This window comes from Ixodes scapularis, unplaced genomic scaffold (genome assembly GCF_016920785.2).
Source record: "Ixodes scapularis isolate PalLabHiFi unplaced genomic scaffold, ASM1692078v2 PGA_scaffold9__187_contigs__length_104089568, whole genome shotgun sequence".
NCBI lineage: Eukaryota > Metazoa > Arthropoda > Arachnida > Ixodida > Ixodidae > Ixodes > Ixodes scapularis.
This window is the reverse complement of record NW_024609884.1, coordinates 5,794,796-5,819,250: the sequence shown is the minus strand read 5'-3', so window position 1 is coordinate 5,819,250 and position 24,455 is coordinate 5,794,796. Positions and strand designations below refer to the sequence as shown.

At 45.7% G+C, this 24,455-nt stretch overlaps 1 protein-coding gene across 1 annotated transcript in view; it reads left to right on the top strand.

Moving 5' to 3' along the window:
• LOC8027504 (alcohol dehydrogenase [acceptor]) overlaps nucleotides 1-24,455 on the top strand; it is a 47,678-nt gene that overhangs the window by 5,186 nt on the left and 18,037 nt on the right. The window contains exons 3-4 of the mRNA XM_040206114.3: nucleotides 9,881-10,104; nucleotides 10,978-11,155. Of these exons, the coding sequence (XP_040062048.1) occupies nucleotides 9,881-10,104; nucleotides 10,978-11,155 (402 nt within the window). The remainder of the gene's footprint in view (nucleotides 1-9,880; nucleotides 10,105-10,977; nucleotides 11,156-24,455) is intronic.

The window sequence follows — 24,455 nt, the reverse complement described above, 5'->3', positions numbered from 1 at the left end:
CAACGGCAGACGGAAGTTTATTCCAAATATCTATGGCTTGCACAAATAAGGATTGCTTTAATATATTTCTGCGGGCATTCATAGGATTTACTACTTTTTGCGTCATATAAATGCTCAGGTCGGTAACTTTTTGGCCCCACATATTTCAAACTATCGATTTAAAAGAAAGTCATTACTAATTTGAAGAAAAAAGGAAAGCTTCAACCGCAAGCTATTTTTCATTTTTTTTTCTTTTTTTTTAAGGAGTAGTTCGGCTTGCTTTTTTAGTTCTGTCGCCGATGTACTTCTACAATAGGAAAACAAATTGTACGAACCTCAAGCTACCTTTTCGAGCTCTTTTGAAAAAGAGGTCTGCGAAGGATCCCAGCCCTCTGAACCATACTCTAATTGTGGACTGACGAGAGCTTTGTAAGCCAGAAGGTTCACTAAAGGCGGTGTTTTAAACAACTTTGTTAAATACCAATGCTTTTGGGTTGCCTTTTTTGTCACATAATTCACATGCTTATTCTATTTTAGACCACTTGTCGTGATTACACTTATGTATTTATAACTATCAACCCTTGTCAGCTTCACAGCCTCTAGCTCATAGTCGAAGTGTAATCTATTTTTCTTTGTTATAAAGTGCATGTACCGTGTTTTCTGGATGTTAATTTTCACGTTTTTTACACTACAGCATGTTGAGATGCGAGCCATGACATTATTTAAGTTGATCTGGTCATCAACTGAGGAAACAGGTGTATAAATGGCACAATCATCAGCAAACAATCCTATTTTCACGCAGCCGTTACAAACAATAAAGCATAAACTTTACACATTAAAGAAAAAAAAAAAAAAAAAACAGAGGCCCAACACGGAGTCCTGAGGAACCCCAGAATGTACGTTTAAGAAAACTGAAGAAGTTCCATTGACGTCCACAAGCTCCTGTCAATTTCATAGATTCGCGCTAATCCACTTTATGATCAATGGTGCAACACCTAAGCCAATTAACACAAAGATTAATTTACAGTGGGGTACTTGATTGAATGCTTTGGACAGTTTTATAAAGAAGACAGCCACTGGAGGGGATCATTAACATAACCGAAAATTTCATGATAGCACGGTGTTGATTGGAACCTAATAAATTATTTTCTTCTACAAAACACACTAACTGGTTGTTTACCATATGCTCTAATAATTTACATAATGTGCAAGTCAAAGAAATGGGACGATAATTTTCTACCAAATTACTTGTGCCACTCTTTCTTACGGGTACAACTCTCGCTATTAGCCAATTGTCTGTTAAAGCATAATTTTCAAGTTACCTTGAAAGGATACAAGTAAAATATTTCGCAACCCATTCAGCGTATCGATTCAGTAACTCATTCGGTGCAGAATCTAGTCCCGGCGATTTCCTAATATTAGTGTTAACTGCTAATACACAATACCTTCTTCTGATAAAGTGTCACACTAAACCCATTGTCACTGGGATTGCTGTTTAATTCGCTTCACCTTATTGTGAATACTGACTGGAAATAGCGATTTAATTAAGATGAAATTTCAGCCCTGTCACTTACAACGTTACCATCAGTACATGACCGACTTAGTTTACGCCTCGTCGGGGCCAGATAACGCCAGAAATTTTTTAGAGAGGACAATATAAATCCTGGCAATGACCTTGTAAAATATGCGTCTTTGGCTAGCTTTATCAATATTCTTAATTTACTGCTCTGTTCACATATAGCGGGAGATGGACGCTTACGAACTCTTCTTAGTTTTCGTTTTGCCTGAAAACGTTTCTTCTTATCTATGGATGTTGGCGTCTCATCTTTTTAGTTTTCTTGGGTATAAAGTTTGAAAGGCAGTGCTCAGTAATGCGTTTAAGCTTCAAGCACATTTCATTTCATTTAATTTATTCTACCCTTAAAGGCCCAATGGGCATTACATAAGGGGGGGGGGGGGGGGGCAAGGAATTTAAAATCGAAAATGCAGAACACCGCACGAAGCGAAAAAAAAACAAAAAAAAACAACATCAATTATACATTTGTACACGCTATAAAAATAGCAGGGAAAGTCCACACAGAAACAAATGAGGTCAAAAATCACCAACATATCGTCTATGTAAGCACTCGACAAAAAAAAAAATATTAAAAGAATAAAATAAAATAATAAATATATAATAAAATCAGTTAGTTCGTCAAATCCGTACTCCTCAGGATAGTCGAGTACTGACTCGTCATTTGCCCTTTCGTAATCATAATATAGACCCCTTTTAAAAGTCACGTGCCGTTTCTTAGAGGGTCGGAACCACTGCATAATGGCGGAGCGACGGCATCGAGGAACGTGCAAGTCATTCCATAAGATAGCGAACGGTGGAGCGCGGCCAACACTACGAGCCGACGAGCCAATCAAACAGCGTCGAAAGTGCAACGTCATTGCGATCATCATCTCTTTTAGTGGATGTGTTTTAACTTTTTTCCAGTGTGCCGTGACGTTGAGGTTTTAGTCCGCCATTGTGCAGGAATTTCACAGCGGCCAACAGAGTGCCGTATTTTGAAAGGTGTCTATTGCTTCACTCCGGTTGTTACTTTCTGGAATACATTAAGATCACACTTTAAAAAGAGCAGCCTGTGATCTGATACTCCATCATCAACACAAACGCTCCAACGTTCAAAGCGCTTACTAATGACCGAGAGATCAAGCAATATCCATGATGTCTCAGTAATACGCAGGCTTCTTCGACCGACTGACCAAGATACCGACTAAATGCCATGTCAATGAGCACTTCGTACAGGTTTGTTCCCTGACAAGCCACACCTTCATCCGACCAGTTTACGTGGGGGCCATTAAAATCGCCTCCGATCACTATCTTGCCTCGCTTATTGGTATTTTATACTAAATATTCGAGAATTGGTTTCAAATCATCTAGCGGAGATCCGGGTTTTGTGTAGACAGTTCCAAGCACCAGCCTCGTTCCAAGAAAGTTTATTTGATACCAAATGCCTTCGGAGTTGTCTATGATGCTCAAAGAAGTGTAGTTCAAATTGTCCTTGCAAGCAAAAAAGCGCCGAAAAAATACAGGGACACAGACGATGGGAAACAGGACAAGGCGCACTCTCAACTGAAGTTTATTGAAAATTCACACCTTATTAAGCCACAAAACTCCTGTTTACCCTATCTATTCAGCCCGCGTCTCAAAAATTCAAACTCATTTGTAGATAAGGATAGGGGCGTGTCACTTATGCAATTCTTGTCCCTAGTCCTAATTTCAAACGCCTCGTGTAATTCCCGCGACACTTTATCTTTGTACCTAGCCAAAATCTTGGTGTCATTGAAGGCTGGGGTGCACGAGCATCTATTGCAATGAATTGCAAGGTGCCCCGAAGGCGTCGTTCTTGTAGAGGCAGCGTGCTTTCGGGTGCGATCATATACGCACCTGCCCGTCTGGCCCACGTATGTCATCCCACACGTCATGGGTATTTCATAGACGACGCCAGTGGCGCATTCGACATATATACTTACTTCGATGGTTAGTTGTGCACGAATCTGAAGATGGCTGTGGGGAATTAATCTGGCGACAAAGTCGCGCCATCTTATTGGGCGCTGAAAAAACTACCGGTACATTGTAGCGCTGGGCTACTTTTTTTAGATTGTGCGTGACATTGTGCATATATGGAATGACAACAGGCCTCGTGGTCGGTCTATCGCTGTTTGATTTCTGATTACGTTTAATCTTTTTGATTAAGCTTTCTGCCACTTCAACCAAAGCTTTCAACGGAAAACCAGCCCTCTGCAGGCGTTCTATCTGACCCTCAAAACTGCCTTGCGCACTGTGCAAACATGGCTTTCTCAGGGAAGCCCCCAGGCACGAACTAGCTATGCCCCTTTTCACAACCTTCGAGTGGGCGGAATCAAAAGGAAGGATGCCCTTCCTAGTTCGAGGCGCGTAGAAGTACGCGCCTCGAACTAGGAAGGGCATACGCGCCTCAAACTAGGAAGGGCATCCTTCCTTTTGATTCCGCCCACTCGAAGGTTGTGAAAAGGGGCATAGCTAGTTCGTGCCTGGGGGCTTCCCTGAGAAAGCCATGTTTGCACAGTGCGCAAGGCAGTTTTGAGGGTCAGATAGAACGCCTGCAGAGGGCTGGTTTTCCGTTGAGAGCTTTGGTTGAAGTGGCAGAAAGCTTAATCAAAAAGATTAAACGTAATCAGAAATCAAACAGCGATAGACCGACCACGAGGCCTGTTGTCATTCCATATATGCACAATGTCACGCACAATCTAAAAAAAGTAGCCCAGCGCTACAATGTACCGGTAGTTTTTTCAGCGCCCAATAAGATGGCGCGACTTTGTCGCCAGATTAATTCCCCACAGCCATCTTCAGATTCGTGCACAACTAACCATCGAAATAAGTATATATGTCGAATGCGCCACTGGCGTCGTCTATGAAATACCCATGACGTGCGGGATGACATACGTGGGCCAGTCGGGCAGGTGCGTCAATGATTGCACCCGAGAGCACGCTGCCTCTACAAGAACGACGCCTTCGGGGCAACTTGCAATTCATTGCAATAGATGCTCGTGCACCCCAGCCTTCAATGACACCAAGATTTTGGCTAGGTGCAAAGATAAAGTGTCGCGGGAATTACACGAGGCGTTTGAAATTAGGACCAGGGTCAAGAATTGCATAAGTGACACGTCCCTATCCTTATCTACAAATGAGTTCGAATTTTTTAAACGCGGGCTGAATAGATAGGGTAAACAGGGTTTTTGTGGCTTAATAAGGTGTGAATTTTCAATAAACTTCAGTTGAGAGTGCGCCTTGTCCTGTTTCCCTTCGTCTGTGTCCCTGTATTTTTTCGGCGCTTTTTTGCTTGCAATGAACCAACTGGCCCATATCTCCACTTTACTTAAATTGTCCTTCATGGCCATAGCGACTCCGCCACATCGGGAGCTTCTATCTATTTGTATCAGCCTACATAGTTTGGGGGTACCACTGATCTGAGTCACGAAGCCATGTTTAAGTTATCATTAAAACATGTGGGCCGTAGAAAAACATAACAGCCGCCAATTGATAACTTTTATTTGCAACACTCCTTGCTTTAAGGCACACAATTCTCAATTCTCATCGTTCCTCCTGGGGGCTGCGTCACGCCATGGGACATGTCTCCTCCTGGTTACCCGAGCCTAACTTAACCGTCTCATTCTTGTCGGAGACTAGTCCCATGAATAGAGATCTCTGTTTATTCTTTAAGGAGTTTGCTAATGAAACTTCTTGAAAAGAAGTCTTCTCCGATTAAGATACAAGTGCCCTTTAATTTTCTTCCACTCTGAAGTATATATATATATATATTTTTTTTTCGCGATAATCGATTAGTTTTAGTATCACAGGGCGATGTCAGCGGTGGATGCATGGGCTTTCCCAACCGGTGGACGCGTTCCATACTAGATACACGAACTCCCAGCCTATCCCGAAGTACTTCTTTTAACACCACATTACTAAGGGTAGACTGGGGTTCGTTAGCATTTGCAGGTAATCCATTTATGATAGGATTGTTTCTTCGTTCCCTATTTTCTAGATAATTGATCTTATGTTCCAGAGCTTGCACGTGTGGAAGTTCTTCAACATTCTTCCAATCGAGATTCAGTCGCTGTAATCCTATAGTGGTCAAATGAACCACTTTTTCCTCGAGGCTTGTTGTCCGTAGCAAAAATGTGGAAATGTTTTCACGTATTTTTGAACGAGAAGCTCATGATCAGTAGGTCATGGGTTTGTCTCGATCGACATCCAAACAAACCAAAAGGTAAGCACACATGCACAATCATTCAACGGAACAAGACAGTATACCTTGGGCTCGGCACAACTACCAGGCACGAAATGCTAGTTCTAAACGATTTAGATACTGTTTTTCAGCTAACCTGATATATATATATATACGGGAAGTTTAGCCACTGTGTCCTATGAACGGAGTGCCGAACCTTTAGTCGCCGATCCAAGGGATGTGCTTCTTTACAGGCAGCGCCAGCAGCGCTGTATACCGAAAGATTTCTTTGTGAAGATGACTCTTGCAGTATACACTCTAAAATAAGCCCGTGCGTATACTTTCCCGCAACACACTCGGAGAGCCAATCACGAGAACTTACGGAGGCACTGCTCAGCGAATGACGATGCCGAAACATATGTTTAGACCAAAAAAACGCAGTCTGAGTTGTGACATTAAACAATGGAAGCGTGACGTTTTGCATGGCTTAATGTCACAACTCAGCCTGCGTTTTTTGGTCTAAACATATGTTTCGGCATCGTCATTCGCTGAGCTGCCTTTGTTAGGTGCGGTGATTGGCTCTCCGAGTGTTGCGGGAAAGTAGACGCACGCGCTTTTTTTAGAGTGCATACCAATCAGTACTGCTGTTCCCGCTCCGCTATCTTGTCGTAGATGTATGTATCTTGGGCCGATGCCCTTACAGGCAGCCTCGGTGACGTGGTGATCCTTGCTTTGTGCGTGCCCCGCACAGGTCAGCAGCGTAGTCGGCACCTGATAGAAAGACGGGTGGTTTAGCCATTGTTTCCTGTTGTTGAATTTGATCAGTTCTCGAGAGAATTGAGCGACATAACAGCGACAGTGTGCTTGCTCTCTTGTTGCATTGGAAAATACCAGCGCGTTAGCGGCACGGTGTCATTATAAATCATCCTATCACATAAAGAAATGAAAGCTAAAAATGTGACCGCTACACGGGGAGTTTACGAAAAGCAGGAAGCATGAGCTCCCTTCTCTCGGAAATCTCAAATGTACTGCTGAGAAACTCGGCTACTTTGCAACGTGATAACAACTGCTGCTATTCCACCCCCCCCCCCCTCCCCCCTCCCCCCTCCCAAGCCCCTCCCAACCCGCCATGCGTCGGCCTTCAATTTTTCCGGGGGCTACCTGGCCCCTCCCGCGCCCGAATGAGTTTGAGGCCCCTGCATTGGAGCGACAAACAGAAATAACCGACACCGACCAACCACAGGCACGTGCTGTAGGCACGCGAAGGTACCTTTGGCAGGTTTGCGATCATTCGTGCTCACTTCTCGGGTGCCGCGAGAATGCAAGCTTGCCAAAGATAACTTCGCGTGCATGTTGCGAGTGCTTGAGGATGATCTGTATCGGTTGTTTCTATCTGTCGTTTTAGTGGAACTCGGGCAGAACCACCGTGGGCAGAACCAAGTCATGGCAACATTTCTATAGACGTTTGCAAGAAAGGCTCCTGTGCGCTGCCATTTTGAGCGATGCTGGCGCCCCGTACAGTTTCCGCCATGCTGGGGTGCGCCAGGGGCACGTCATTGGGGTGCGCGATGACAAGATGGTGCCGTTTGCGGCTCACTTACTGTCTCGGAACGCAGGAGGAGGTATCCACACAGAATCGTAGCGTCACATATTGTAGGACGGGGCATCTTTAAGGGTTGGAGCTGACTTTATAACGATCGAAGCCTCTGTTCCTGCATGTTGTGGAAGCCAGAGCTGCCGCGAGCGCAGCCATCGTTGATGCAAAGGCCATGCGACTTTTGGCGCATTCTGAAGAGAGCGCGTTGAGACTTTAGATCTTTTTGAAAATTTTCGATTTGTTACCGCTTTAGGCATTTTATTTAATTGTCCTTGCTATTTCGCTGTCGAAGACGACACGTGTACGTTTTATAATTATTTTTTAAAATTTCTTTCTGCGCTCAGTGGTGTGCGCTTCGGCGAGAGACGCTTGGCAACATTGTACGACAACCAGCGAACGTCCTGGCTGGAGAGTAGGTCCGCCTCACCTTGGCGCGCGGTTCGAGGTTAAGCCGGGATCCCACTTGCAAAGGTGTATACTGACGAATCACAAGATTCAACCGGGATTTGAAGACATGGCATTGGCACATCGAACTCACTGCTTTCTTTGGACGCCACAAGATGGCATCGACGTTCAAGGATTACGAAGGCAGAAGAGGGAAAACGTCACTGCGTTTTCAACCGTCGTCGGAAATAGATGTTAGTCGGCTGGATCAAGGTTCATACATTTAAATAGGAGTGATCTATACGGTATAGACGCTTTACACACGCGCCAAATTACAGCCGCCATTGCTGACCTTCTCTTGTCTTACCGAGATGCCGAGCAACTGAAACGGTAGTTGACGATCCTCTACAAAGGCCGATGCTTTAGAAAAGGACACAGTTGAATCTAATATGGGAATAACCTGGCCTGCTATGGTAATGATGAAGTGAAATAAACGAAATAAGAGGAAACAAAAACTGAAGGTCAGTTATTGCGGCGTCCATGCACAGCTGCTGCAAAGCATCTATAGCAATGCTAGGGAGTGTCGCACCGAGCTTGTAGAAGCTTTAGGCGATCCTGCTATGCCATGCACGTGTTAATCGGTGTTCGATATTGTTACTCTTACGGCGGATGATTAAAGCAACGTGTGTGTCCTTCGTATAAAATTCTTCACAATTGACTTACCTAACATGAATCGATCACCTATAAATGCTGTATCTTGCAACGTGTATATTGTGAATTTATTTTAGTTGCCCGAAGCACATTGGTTGCCATGGCTTAGCAAGAAACCATCTGTGGTGTTAGGCACTGTTCCAGTGTGCCGCGAGAGGCCAGCACCTGCGATGTTGGGTCGTTCTGGGAATTTCCATGAGAGTAGTCTCCATGATCTTCTCGAAATGATACTTTAACAGGTTTGCAAAATTGGACATCCGACAACGGGCTTAAAATTAATAGTAGTAAAACCAAAGCAATTTTCTTTCGAACCAAAAGTAAAAGCGTTTTTATAACGAAAAGTATCGTAATAAATTCAAAGGTTATAGAGATAGTGGAAAATTTCAAAAGTCTTGGCGTCATTTTTAACCAGTATTTGTCTTGGGACGACCATGTAAGCTATATACTTCCTCGATTGTCCAGGGTCATCGGATTAGTCTCACGAAACCGTTTTATTTTACCAAACAACGTTAAACTACTTATTTTTCAAACTCTATTTGCATCCCACTTAAACTACTGCCACCTGGTATGGGGTACAACCACCAGTTCAAATCTACAAAAAATACATCTATTACAAAAAAAATTTGTTCGCCTCATTGCTAATGTTTCTTATATTTCAAGCTCCAAGGGCTTGTTTGAAAAATATAATTTGTTGCGTGTTTGCGATATGTATACATATAAACTTATGGTCCGTTTTAAGGTAGAAAAAAAAAAAAAGAAACGTGGATATTTTGGCCAAACTTTCTAAACTAAGGGAACATGTTACCTCCTATCCAACTCGTTCCGCGGCACGTTGGGCTGTGCCTCTTTGCCATAACAACTATTCCATGCAGTCTCTAAAGTATATGCTACCTACTTTACTAAATTTCCTCTTAAACAAAAACGTTGATATAATGTCTGTCACAATGCAAGATTTATTTTCTTATTTGAATTGAATATATTACTTTTCTGCGATAGGTTATAATCTATTTTTGTATACAATGTTGATATTTTTGCTGTTGCTTTGTATTTCTAATCTGTCATGTGGAACTGTAAGGGAGCAGGGGGCTTCGTCAAGCTGTTAAACAGCTTTTTCCCTCTGTTTCCTCCATTCCTGTATCGAATGGGAAATAAACTTTATTATATAAAATGGCGGGGGATTTTGCTACTCAAAGGCAGCCCCGGTAGAGAATGACTCAACACAGCTCCTGCTCCATGAGGTGCTGGCCTCTCGCGGCATACTGGAACAGTGCCGAAATAGCAGAATCGAGATATGCGAATGAATGAACCGTGTGATTCAAATGAAATGAGAAAACCGCACAAAACAATACATGTCGGAGCCATGGATCCCAACCCGAATCTTATATCCGAAGTGAGAGAAGTCTATTGAAAGCAAGAATTAACGACGAACTGCGACATCTTCCCATCTTCGAAGTGGGCGCCGGAACTGCGGGCTGCGTGCTCGCCCGACGGCTGCTGGATCAGGCCGACCGGGACGGCGGCGACGCTCCGAGTGTGCTCCTGCTGGAGGCCGGGCACGGCGAGGCACCCTGGTACGCCTCCGTGCCCTTGGCCGCCGTCGCTCTGCAGGCCAGCGACATCGACTGGCAGTTCCTCACCGTGCCACAGAAGGACGCCTTGCACAGCTACCGCGAGCAGGCAAGTTGGCCTAAGGTCTGGCACGTGGCCTGTTTGCAGAGACCGGGAGTCCGGGATGAAGGCAGCCAGAACACACGAACGCCGAGTTGTAATTTTGCTTTTTTTTTTTTTTTCCTCACGGCTCAGAAGCTGTTTTTAAAACCACCAACATGGCATATACGCTAGTGCAATGGACAGGCCGATGTTGCGTTCGGCGGGCTAACTATTGCAGGCTCATTCTTCGCAATCTCATCCAGAGTTTTGTTGCAGCACCAGAGTTTAAGCTGCAGCCCGCCGGAGTATTGTTTGGCTTTGTTCCATATTCTCAAGAATAGTTCGCACGTACATTCACTACGGTGACCGGTGTGGCAGGTTGCAGTTGCGGTTGGGGACTACAAATAAAGGTAAGGGAGGCTGCCACCCCTTCCACGTAATCCCAACAAATGATCGGCTGTGGTTGAAGGAAGCCCTTAACAAATATTGTTTTAGAAGTTGCCCAGTAGTTACCATTTTGCTCACGGGATTCCAAATGGAACTGCTCAAGCAAAAGGCTGGCCAACCCAATAAAACCTTTTTTGTGTGTGTGTGTGGTTTGAGATTGAGAACTTGTCATATTTGCCTCCAAATTGTGTTCGCTTCGATAAGTTCGGTCGCAGGCGGCGCCGTCTTCCCAATATCCTCAATCCGTGGTGTCCAAACTAACTCATACCTTAGAGTTCACACTTCCACACATATACGTGCACCCCCCGTAGAACTGTCCATAAATGATGCCACATATCTGCATGGCAAAAAAAAAGAAAAAGAGAAGCCTTATTCCGGTGTTGGGGAAGGGATCGTTTTAGGAGCTTCCACAGTAAGGTTCGAAGGACGATTACATCTTCTCTGCTACCCCAGAGGATGCCGTGGCCACGGGGCAAGGCTCTCGGGGGTAGCTCCAACCTGTACTGCCTCATCCACTCGAGGGCGACGCCCAAGGACTGGCAGGACTGGAGGGAACGGTGCAAGACCTGCGACTTCTCAGATCATCTGGTGGATGCCATATACAGCAAGCTCGAATTTCACCCTGAACAGAGTAAGTTAAGTATGCTTCCGAGCAAAAAGAAAAAGAAAAAAAAAAAGGTGTGACGGGTTAAAAAACAAACTTACTTTTTCCTTTTATCTTTTTTTACTGGCCATTAGGGACATTTATCAAGAAACATTACGGTGCAAAATGGTTCTGAAATAGCCCAAAATTTGCGCTTTGAAGGCCAATTAAGTTCGAACCTCTACTTCGGCGAGAATTGGCCGTTTTGGAGAGATACGAAACTGAAACTTTAATTGGCTCTCTCAAGGTGAATATGTCGTTGCTTTCAAAACTTTTTATATCTTAAAATTTTTATTAACATTCTAATTAGCCGATTTTGCTGTATTTCTTAAAAAAAAGATGCCGACGAGGGTTATGACACATCCACGAAACAGTTTATTCCTCTATTTTATATTCATTTTCCGACAAAACCTTGGAAAGTGCTAAAGAAGGCACGGAAGCCATGGGTAGCACCAAATACGCTATGCAAAATGAATTATAAAAAATTATTGTACGAGCCGGAGAAACTTAAATGTTTTAGTGCATACCGCAACAATGTCACTAAAGAATTACGATGTGCTACTCTCTAACACAATCTGGTCGTAAAAGAACTCTTCAGACGAGCCAATTCCTCCCAACAACTTGACGCCGGAACACCAGCAACATGGGCCGGGCCGCGTATTATGAGACCCCCCCCGGCAGAGCCCCGCGAGAGAGAAAAGAAGGAGAGAGAGGAGGAAAGGGAGGAGGGAAGAATACCGCGATTGGCTGGCGCAGTCACGTGGTACGCCTGCGCTACGGGCTGTTCTAAGCTGCGTGCAGCCCCCCTCCCCCCCGCCACCGCCGTTGAGCAGACGCCGTACTGTTTTGTTTTGGAGTACTCCGCGCCCCAGTCGAAAAAGTGCATTGGTGCAGTCCTAGATATTGGAAGGTATCGTTGGTGTGAAACTGGATAACATACGCGCACAGGTCTCAATGCTGACTGGGCAGCTACGCTACGGCCGTTTTATGCTTTCTGCCGTAACGTTCACGTACGCCAGGGCGGAAGGGTGTGTTTAGGCCTAAGGACCCGTGACCGCTGCCAGCGTTCCGAAGTCATTTACGGCCTGAAAATAAACCCAGCTCGTTTGGCTTTCGCTAAAACGTCCAGTGTAGCTATTGTTTTATTTCATTCGAACGACGCGCCGCTGCGGTGTTGTGTAGTCTGCCCTACAGCGATGCCCAACTCGCCCCTTGGCAGCATTATTCACGGGTGTAACATCATTCGCCCGTTGCTGGCCTCAACAGGAATCGCGCCAGGTACGTATGAGACGCCAACGGAGCACAAGCGGTGATCTGGACCGCGAGTGCACGTCTGAATTGTGCTTTGCATATACACTGTCACGCCTCTGCAAGAATCAATCGCGCTCCCCGCAGCTAGTCGAAATGGAGAAGTGCATTGTCAAGCCTGTAAGCCTGCGGCGAAATTGATCTATACCCGATGTCAGCTTTTTTGTGCTCCACTGGAAAAGGTACTAAAGCGTAAACGCAGCTGCTTCGACCAGTGCTTTTTTTTTTTGCGCGATCACTCGAGGGGCTGAAGCATGTCCGCGGGCAGCGTGCACGCACTCGTACACCCACAGTGGAGTGACGCGAAGTGACGTAGCGATTGTTACAAATTTAGCGAAGGAAGCGGGCAGTAAGAAAATATTCCACAAGCCGACTGGCCATCTACTGTCATCGTCCTCACCTGCAGCGACGACTGGGCACGTGTGTGAATGAATTGGTTGATGTCAAGGGTCGTCCTCGCTGTGCTTACCAATTAGCCTCTGCAATGTGATATGCCCACTGTTATGTGTACGCATGCTGCAGACAGCAGGTGTCACATTTGACCTAGCTATGCTTACCTCAGAATATCTTCATAGGATTGTATTCACACATGTCCGCAAGCCTCCGATAGTTTTGCCCGAGTGACTTGGAGCCTGTGCTCGACACAGGGGGGCTATGTTGCACGTTTTGGACTCCCAGAAGACTAGGGAGAAGGAAGTGACGTAGGTCTGAATGAACGTGTCTTGGCAACTTCTGCAGATACTGTCATCAGCGACTACACCAATCAACATCCAGCGAGCGTTGTTGACGTCACTTCCTTCTCCCTAGTCTCCTGGGAGTCCAAAACGTGCAACATAGCCCCCCTGTGCGAGGGCTGGCTTTGCCTGCCTGACCTCCATCTTTCTTTGCGACTACAAAAAGCTGGCCAAACTGGCACCTCACTGGTGAATAGGTAGTCTAGACATAAAGGGAAACCGAGCTCGGCTAGCGTGAACTTTGCTTCAGCAACAGGGTTTCAAAATGCAGCCGCAAAAAGATGCACTACATGTTGGGCACATTGCCATTGACGTTTCTGTTTCCAGCAGCTACAAAAATAAGCACTCTCATCTCAGTTTGTCCTCTTTTCCAAACTTGGTGATGTTAACCACTTGCGAGGTTCCATCAACCCAAATTTCCACTACAGAATACTGACACTTCTGGCTGCATGACCTACACTGGGCCATGTGCAGTCAAATCATGGAATGCCTAATTTTTCTGAAACCAGTAGGGAAAATATACGAGGCAAGACATTCTCAGATGATCAGCATGGTCGACTATATATGCAGCGGACCCGACAACAAAACTCCCTGCACACAACTTTAGAAATCCATCCATTTATTTCAGGCACATTGCACTTGCAAGCAGGCAAGCACGAAAGCAAGTATACATCACGAGCACTGGCAGTGCAACACAAGGCGCGCAAATACACCCAACAAAAAATATGAAGCATAACGAAGAACTGTGGGCTAGTACTGTAGAAAGTTGTTAAAGATTGGTACACAACCTGTCTGCGAGGGAAGCTTGAGAAGTAGTGAGCCTATTTTTGATGGGACTGTCACATGCAAATGGCCCTTTATTATTTCTCTGCAAAGTCTCCTTTGAGTGTTATGCGCTTCTAGTGGAGCCCACCCACTGAGAAAAAAGTCATTTCTCTTGGTCCTCACACCACTCACGTGCAGCGTCTATAACGGCTTCCTTGCTGGAGCGGCTGTCTTTACAGATCTTGTTTGAGCGCAGGGAATAGATGAAAGTCTGATGGTGCCAGATCCAGTGAGTAGGGTGCCAAGGCATAAGAGTTCTAAGTCACATTCATGGAACTGCGGGGCAGGCAATGAGACAAGGTAAAATGTCTTGGAGGAAAGTCGCATCGTCCAAGTTTTCTGTGATGTTTCTCGACAATGGTGGCTCACAATTTGACAACATGCCAAGCTCGATGGATTGCTGTTAAAATGATGTGGGAAAAGTAAAACTACACACTGGCATGGTTCTTTTCTAATGTGCTTGCTTATTTTTAAGCAGGCTCACTACTTGTCAAACATTGCACATATGAATCCAATGAGAGGGGTAATCATTTTTAAGTAGCCATCAAAAAAAGTGTACACATAGTGGTCCCAGTAAACAGGAATAAAGAGGAAGGAGTAGTAAACCTTAGTTGATAGACAGCGGTCAGAGCCCCATTCCTTCTTTTGTGTGTTTGTGTATTTTGTACAAGCCAACGCATATAGCAGACACGTACCAACTAGTTTAACCCATACCTATTAGTGTAAAATAACATTGAAAGTTTAAACCATGTGTACTTGGGGTCAAGAATGATGATCGTGGTCGCTGTTCTAGTGCTTAGAGCGTCTGCCCATTCCAAACGCCCAACCCCAAATTTTATAACATTTGAAAGAAAAAAAAAATGTGCACAGTACACATATATACATGTTAATATGATGACCTAACAAGCACCCATCCCCCAATGGTTTGTGATTATCTCCAAATTTTGAGTGGGCACTTGCTCGGTATTTTAAGGTAGTCTGCCACATGAAATCGAGTACTTCTAGCCTCTGAATTTGGGACGAAGACCATCTATATGCTATATAGAAGCTGCCCACCAGGAAAAAGATAGCCAGGGCTAGTCAGATATACTCGAAAACCTATTCTGGAGCACAAATACTGCAATACATGTACTGCGAGGATAAAATACAAAAACAGATACAATTGTCTTCACAAGTGCAGCAAGAAAGCATTCTACAGGGTGATACAAGGAGACGCCAGGCTCTTTAAATCGACCGGAAAATTAGCTTTCTTAACCTATCGCACTACGACTCTGTGCAGCGTTGCCCACGGATGGTGCATTTTTTTTTTGTAAAATTTGCAAAAGAGTGAATTAAACTGAGGAAAAAGTAAAGAAAGAAAAAGGCTTAGCTCCTATGGAAACGCAGCGACGCCACCGGTCTGCAAACAACAAGGCGCCGTTTCGCATGGGGGTAGGAAGCTTCTGGAGGAGACACGACGCCCCCAACGATGAGCAAAAACCAAGAGACGCTTGTGGACGAAAAGGAGAGCTGGCTCAACAGCTGTCCAATAGCATCTCTTGGTTTTTGGTTATCATTGGAGGCATGTCCCTTCACGCTTCTGGCTTCACCCCTGGTAACCTCATGTTGCCTCCAGAAGCTTCCTACCTCCATAGACAAAAAAGGACGCCTTTAGAGGCTGTTGTAAAATAAAAAGAAGAAAACTTGGAGATGCCCGAGCAGGGAAGAAAGAGCGGCAAACGACTTCGAGGACAAGCCGAGACCGAGGCACCGGCCCCTTTCTAGGAAACTGCGAAGAGGGACGGGGAGCCGCAAGGAGAGCGCGCCCCACTGTGGGGTCATAAATGACGAGCCCCCCTTTTGGACCTTGCTTTGTGCGGGCCACTTCTCCCTTCTTGTTTGACCGACGGTCGAAGGTGGACGTGCCTTCGCTCGCTTTACTTGAATCAGTTTTCACTAGAAATAAACCAAGTTCTGTTACACTAAAAAACAATGAGTCCTTTCCCTAATTCCACACTGTTAAAAAGTTGGGTGCCGAAACCTGAGAATGAAGGAAATTAGGACGTGACTTCAGCGCAGAACATCCAACGACAGAAAAGGGAAAAAGACGAACGAGAAGAAGGCAGGAGCCATCTTGGATTCGCCAACGGCTGAGGCAACGAGCTACGGACCATGGAACAACTCAAGGGGAAACGAACTGCCCTGCAAACACAGGTGACCAAACTCCTTTCTGAAATTGATTCATACATCAAAAGCAATGAGAAAAACGAAAAGAACCTCAGCATCTTTTCCGCAAGGCTTGGCGCCCTCCAAGCCCAACTGAACGAGGTGGACGCCGCCATCGAGCCACTGGTGCCGGAAGAAGTCGAGCAAAACTTTGTGCGAACAATTGAATACAATGATCAGGTCGTCACCTATATTGCAACACTTCAGGAAGAGTTGAAGGAAGTCCGAGCAAGGGCACCACAAAATTCGGATTCATCGGCGATGCACAACAACGAAAACGCGACAACGACTGCCTGTCGAGTGAAGCTCCTGAAGCTCGAGCTGCACAAGCATGACGGCAAAAGCTTCTCCTAGCAAGAGTTCTGGGAGCAGTTCGAGCAAGTAATACCTTCGACAAGTTCGGGTACCTCAGGGCTGCGGTGACCGGCGAGGCGTCAAGTGCCATCAGGGGTTTGCCTCCCACATCACGGTGCTACGAGGATGCGGTGCTTCTGCTGAAGAAACGCTTCAGAAATGAGGACATCCTCTGTCAGACACACATGCAGAAGCTCCTAGATCTACAGCCAGTGTGAAACGCCGACGAAGTCCGGGGTCTCCGTTGACTCTACGACACCATCATCTCCCATCTCCGAGGGCTGGAGGCACTCGGACAGAAGCGTCAGACCTTTGGTGCTCCTCTGTTTCCAATGGTTTACCGTGCACTGACTAAAGAAATCCTGCTGGATTTTAACAGAACGATCATGAACGAGCAGGCATCAGACGTGTCGACGCTGGACGCTTCAGCTGGTGGGATGTCCACAAGATTTGAGGACTCTCGGGAACGGCCAATGGAGACAAGCACCATTGAACGAGGTATCGTGCCACTAATCTCACGACTGCTTGCCTTTTTGAGAGTCGAAGTCCAGAACCGCGGGAACCTAGCTACACAACAAGCTATAGGCACGAGGCAACAGCCACGGGGATTAAGGACAGAGAAGAAAAACGAGAAGAAGGGAAGTCCTGAGGAACGCTATCAATCCTCCGCAGCATTACTGCATCAATGAACGAAACCTGATAGCTGTTTCTTCTGCAAAGAAAAAACCGTGCAACAGCTGCCTGCCCTGCTGAACCCGGAGAGCTTGTGCCACTCTGTCAGTCTTTCTTTTTAATGGGCAGACGACTGACGACGCTGCCAAGCATAGGGAGGAAAGATGTCTAAGGTGTTCACACCAACCTTCGCAGGTTTTGGACCCACCGACAGATAACAACGGAAGCCTTCTGGCGCCGATGGCGCCAAGAGTACATGGCGGAACTGAGGAATGTGCAAAGCCAGAAACAACGCGAAGAAAAACTGCTGGAAGGGGGTGATCTGGTTCTTCTTTGCAACGGCCTGCGATCCCGACAGCAGTGGGGACTCACTAGGATCCAGCAGGTGTTTCCGGGAAGAGACGGCAAAGTATGATCATGCCTGCTCAAGATGCCCAGAGGGTCAACGCTCAAAAGACCTATACAATTATTGCACCCTCTTGAGATCGCATAACGGGACAAAAAAAAAAAATGACGCTGTCATTTTGGGGGGAACGTGTTGTAAAATAAAAAGAAGAGAACTTGGAGATGCCCGAGCAGGGAAGAAAGGGCGGCAAACGACTTCGAGGACGAGCCGAGACCGAGGCACCGGCCCCTTTCCAGGAAACTGCGAAGAGGGACGGGGAGCCGCAAGGAGAGCGCGCCCCACCGCGGGGTCATAAATGACGAGCCCCCCTCTTAGACCCACGCTTGGGGGCCACTTCTCCCTTCTTGTTCGAACGACGGTCGAAGGTGGACGTGCCTTCGCTTGCTTTACTCAAATCAGTTTTCACTAGAAATAAACCATGTTCTGTTACACTAAAAAACAATGAGTCCTTTCCCTAATTCCACAGGGGCGTTCCCACCGACCGCGAGCTCTACTTTTGGCTTCACTTGGGATTTTCTTTTTTGGCTGGCTTGAGTTGGTATGTCGCCTCCTATTTCTTGGTTTCCGCGTCGTCGGGTTAAAATATGGCGCACTGATATTTAGTTACTCTCCCCGTGCCCGCTGGCTTGCCCGAACCCCAAGAGACTTAGAAACCGCAAAAAAGGTAGACGCTTAAATATGACTGCAGGGCCCCTTTAAGTACAAAATAAGCGATTTGATAACAGTATCCAACATGAGGAAGGTAACACAGAGAAGGGGACAGACAACAACAATGACTTCTAACTTGCAACAACATTTATTGACCTGAAGTTACCATATATAGGAGAAGGAAAAAGAGGTGAGGATGAAACATGACTTTTTTTTTCTCTTATCACTGTGGCAGCTTTCACTTTCCCCTTTTCCCTCCTTCACCTATATATGTGAACTTCGGGTCAGTAAATGCATTTGCCAATAGACAATATGCGAAATGCATAGTGCCATCTAGTGAGGCGCCGAAGAGCATGCTCTGTCTCACTAGTTGGTTTCGGCGCTGGCAAAGGCCAGGGTGCAAAAGTGTAGTTCTGAAAAATCCTTTACTCGCACAAACATTCGTGCAGAGAAAGCGCTTTCAAAAACCAGAAGCCCAAGCCCGTGCCCGCGCCTTTGCCGGCACTCAAAGCCAAATTTCAAGCTGAAGTGTACGTCCGCCATGTTGGTTGCGGCGAGAAACCAGCGACCGGTGTGGCAACAAGCATGTACATGCGCAAGAAAGGCGTAAAACAATACTAACCCTTAGCTCGCAGGCGTGAATGAGGAGTGATGACAATGAGCAGTAGGCCTCGATTGCTACCAACAACGCTATGAAAGTGACAAACAGCAGAGAAATCTCGACGCAACAAAGATGGCAGCGCACAGAGTGTTGCCAGGCGTTTAAGCAATTTCGCATATTGTCTATTGGAAGTCATTGTTGTCCATCCCCTTCTTTAAGTAACCTTCCATATGTTGGACACATATTTTTTGCATATTGATGACCTATGAAGCACCCATCCCTAAATTTTGAGCAAATGTCTAGAAATTTTGAGTGGGTGCTTGCTCAGGATTTTACAGTACACGGGTTTATGTTGGCAAGTCATGCCTATATGTGATTTTGTTTGCTGTAGTTTCTTATCAGTGTTTTACGGTAGTGTTGTAGCTGGTATTGGAAGACACTTCACTCTCTGCTTCTCTACAAGCCCCTGCCTCAAGTTACGCAGCAAAGTCATAACGCTATCTGCTTTCCTTCGCAAGGGTTTGTGTGGGGTGACAGAAGAGGTTGTCGCTCTTACCATCCAAAATGGTACGCCCCCTCCCCCCACCTCAGCCAATGTCATGAAACAGACAATGCACAGGGACATCTCTATGAAATAATTTTTGCACCAGCGACTTTAAGCCTGTGCATAACACTTGTGGCTTAGGCATCTAATGAATTCTTCACCTATTATAAGAGTTTGTGGTTTGTTAAAGAGGCCCTGCAATCATATTTAAGCATCTACCTTTTTTGCAGTTTCCACATCTTGGCTACTGTTTCAATCACTTATGAAAGTAGCTTTTGTTCAGTATTTTAGATCAGAAAAGAAACAAATGCAGTTTATAAAGTACGGAAACAAGAAATGACCCGTCGACATACCTGCTACCAAGCAGTGGAAAAGGCTGCACATACTAGAAAAGGGTAGTGGGATGAGGCACGAACGAGCAGTGAGTTAGAAAGGTCCCGGATGTATGTGGCGGCGCTGTGGTTGTATACCGGCTCGAGGATACAACCGGTTCCGAGCGTTCTGAAGGCCTTCGAAGCAGGTTTCACTTGCGGTTTGGCCGTTGCGCGGTATGGCAGCGCGAAGTGGCTCTTGTTCTGAACTGATCTTTATCGTGTGTTTGCTGTCGTTTGTGGCCAATGAAGTGTCATGCCGAATTAGTGTTTAATTGCGCAGAACATGTATTGCGAGCCACCCTGGCTGCCCGCTTCATATCCAGAACATGCTTTAGTGGCGTCCTCTTGAGCCGTCAAAACGGAATGCGGCAGCCGTGAGCGCTCGCTGAGCTCACTACCCCTTCTCTAGTTCACGGCCACTCAAGAGACCAAGGACGTCATGAAGGAGGTTATTTTTTGCTTGTTTTTGTAATTTTAATTTGCCTATAACTTTTAAAATAAAGCGAAATTTGAGTTACTACGTTCAATGCGCTCAGGTTCAGTGCAAATTAAAAACCAGTAAAAAAAGTCCTTGCAGGGCCCCTTTAAGAGTGTAACTATCCTTCGTCTGGACTGGTAGGAAGTTAGCGTGAGCACACTTATGCTGTGATTTCGGGTCTTAACATGGAAGATGTTATAGGGCTTGCTTCCAAGTCTAGGGCATGATAAAAACAATAAACACGGCTGGTAAATTTAGCGGGCGGGTGGAGGTGTAAATAGTCAGCGTACATCAGTTTTGTCGGATGTGACTAGAGTAATATGTTGTTCAAAATGTAACCAGCTTTTGTGTGGGCTAGCGAGGGCGTAACATTAATGAAGTGTGATTTTTTGCAAAGAGTCCTACCATCCTCCTGCTGATAAGAGGCCAAAGTGTAAGCATATTCGGTTGTGCGATTTTTGTATTTGTTGCTAAAAGTGCAACAATCGTCTTTGCTGTGTCAGCTTGTTCAATGGGCTTTCAACACGTTGGCTGGATTCGCTCTTGTACAGGCGGCATCAAAATGAGCTGGCTTGTCGCCACACCGGCCGGAGTGGCAAAAATATCACATGTGGTGCCACTGTCGCGATAACACTGAGAGCGAGGCTGGAACGGACCACTAAGATTTCATGCATAGGCGAGGCTCCAAGGTCGGGAGAACTCGTTGCAGGGCCAGCTGTTGGTTTTGATGCATCATCACGCCTGTCATGTTTTCTTTGTTTACAATCAGTTGTTGTTGGCTAAATGCACAGCTTATCATTACTATTAACCTCCCCCTTGCATAAAATCACAGCAGCCTGTTCCAGCCTTGCTCTACACGGCTTATCCCGTCAGGGGTAAGTTGAATCTGGTCGTCGCTCCACCTCATTTTGATGCTGACTGTACCTGGGATGTTTCTGTGGTTACGGTACACAGCTTGCATGTGACGTCATTCTCAGCCATGCCAATATTTTATGCGCCGCGAGCGTTCAGTTCGTCGTGTTAGCTTCACACCGCATAAGTTGTAGTTTGAAGAAACCACTAACTGGAACAATCTGTCAGTACCCGGCAATGGCGACACTTGCGAGCTATATGGGAGCTGCAGGTGCACAGCAGGTGCTCAAGTGCTGTCAGGTTGTTCATTACACCACACGTTTAACGCTTAAAACTGCAGAGGTGCTCAGTATACTCAGTGTACTATCAACTCTTGCCTCCCAGTTTGAAGCCCTTAATGTCAACAAAATTATGTCGCACTCTTCTTTGCTGACTCATTTGTTCAACTGTTCAGATGTCTTCTCTCTCTTTTTTTCTTAGTAGGCAGAACGCTAAAATTTTAAATTAAATTCGTAGAAGCCTCAAAAAGGGATATACGGTTTCGCTAAGAGACTTCTTCCTTTTGCGTTGCTCACGCTAGCTACCATGATCCCCCACCCCTTGGCGCGAGTTCAAAGCTTTTTAGAAATTCAAACAAAATATTGTGTGCGTCCGTGCGCGCGAGCTTTATTGGGGAAGGTGTCATACGTACGTACTGTACATGAAGCTACGTCCACCGCTTTCGTTGCGCGAGCACTCGAGAAGCGGAGACACCTGCCTGGACAATGGGCACCCACTCTTACCTTCCCCAGAGCAAACTTTACGACTAGGCGATTAAACCGTTTATGTAGAAGACACACTCCAAACCTTAAAGTGCAGAAGAGGAGCGCAGCTGCAGCTTAACAACCGTCGACGGCCGCCATTGATAATGTCGATGTGCGTGCAGTTTTCTGTGGATTGGAAGGCGCCTAAGGAGATTTCAAAATCAAATGAAAACTCGTAAACAGTGTTATTAATTAAATTTAAATGTTTTAGTTTTTTTCTAAATAATTAATTACGCTATGGTTACGAAACAACGAAACCAAGGCCGTGTTCCAAATGAATTCGAGTTACTCCGGCTACTCTGGAGGGTTGTGTCACGTGACATCACAAATTGACAAAAAAAAACAATTAAAAACGTTGGACGCGGGTCTAGTAACGGTGGGACGTGGTCAGGTTTTAGAACGCCTAAGTAAAAAAAAAACCCTCACACTAGAGTAAGATCGAGTGCATTTTGGAACACGCGAATACGACGCTAACGACACATACGACCACCATCACCACTATCATCATCATCATCACCATCACCATATGGACAAAATGGCGCCGTTATCTTCGGTCTTGGCTCGGAGAATCCTCCTTGGCTCGGAGTCGGTGCTCTTCGAAGTCTTCGGGTTCGTTCTCGCGTTGTCCGTCTCTTTTAACTTCTACATGCTCTACACACAAAAAAAGAGGTACTGGTCCTGTTTTTTGTCCTTCTGGAGTTTTGGTACAGTCTGATCGCTATTTCATTGTGGTGGATATCGCGGTGATGTTTTTATTAAGGTTATTCACTGTTATTCTCCTTGATAGTCTTACGTTCTGCTCAGGAATTATACATGTTAATTAGCTGCAAACCAAAAGTCAGTATGTCCTTGGTCGTTTCTAATTGTGTCGTACTACTGGAACGCCCAACAGCGATTTTTTCCCGGACACCTCAGACATTGATGTATCACCACAAACTCCGATCAACGGTTGACGACGAACAAGTCCTTGTTTGTCGTGTTGTATTAATTAAAACCTCATAGCGCCGTGCTGTCACAAGAGAGAGAGGCAACATAAAAAGGACGTCAATTGCCTGACAGGCACAAAATAGGCCCATCTGACTTTTATTGTCGCAATCGCAGAGCCGCAGTCCCACCAAAGAACGCCGACAGCGAGGTTCGGGCACAATATTTTCGCACTCAGAACTGTGGCTGGCTCATATATGACGATAAGTTTATCTTCCCTTAACTTGTACTGAGGACCACGATGAGACTATCTATACTCTATTAAACTTTTTTTTTTTTGAATATTAAATATTTAAACAATGAAACGTGAGATGAATTACTTATTGTGCTGACAATGACTCCAGTCAGCTTCCATTTGTAGATACTCCAGTGTCCAGTTATGTCACAAGCCACACAAAATGACTAGCCTCTCAACCCTTCCACAACGAGGCCTGCAACGTTACTAAAACACTCAGTTGGGAAACTGCCATAGAGACTAATCTGAAAAAGTGGCCCCGATCTGTCCTCAAGAACCGAGCTAATGACGAACACAACGCCGCCATTTCTCCCGCAGCGGCCACTGGAGGAACTGCACGTTACTTCTATTTTGGCTTTAATCGGCCGTTGCTGAGCCAAAACAGATACAGCGGAAGAGGTTACAGGGGTGCCACCCCTGTCTCCCCAGCGGACGCACCGCGACTTACTACCGAAGTTAAAATGCACCTAGGTCGGGATGCGCTACCTGAAAGCACCGGTGAGGCATGGTTGTATAAAAACAATATTAATTGTGCCGCAAAACCCTGCAACCAAAAAATTTAAAAACATCACGCGCCCATCATTTGGTACTAAACTCCAATAAATTTCATACAAAAAGAGTCTTTTCTGTTTGTTTTTACGCAAAAACATGCTTTCTAAAAGCTCAAGGTGACCACAGTACAGACAAATGATAAAGAGTGGCGCTGTTGTCGTATTTAGCTCGGTCTCGGTGGACGCCAGCGGCCAAAGTTTCGACGGCGAGTTTCCCAACTGAGTGTTCTAGTAACATTGCAGACCTGTAAGTGACAATGATCCCATTTGCTATGGTTTATCCTCTTCATCTTTCATACCATTATGTCTGCAAACACTGGCGGTAGAGATACCTTGGGGTGCAAGTAAAATGGCGTTGTGAATACACTGGTAACGCGAAGAGTCAACAACACATAAAGAAGTGGTTGATTTAAAATCCTTACTCAAGAAAACCAACTCCCTCTACAGATACTGCGTTTGTCAGTGTGCATTTCGCCCAGGGAGTTAAACACGAAAGCCGTGTCATCCGACACTGCTTGTTTGTCTATTTCATAGTCTTGTTGCCAGCTTAGGTCCCTCTAGAGAAACAAATATGCATTCAGTGTGCTCTACGTCGTGTGCGCCAGATGGGTCGGTGAGCTCCGACAAACAGGTAATCTATCCAGTGTACTCTTTTGCTTGTTTTCGTTGGTTGCTGTTTGTTGCACTAGTGGAACGGCTGCTGTTTTGTTGCAC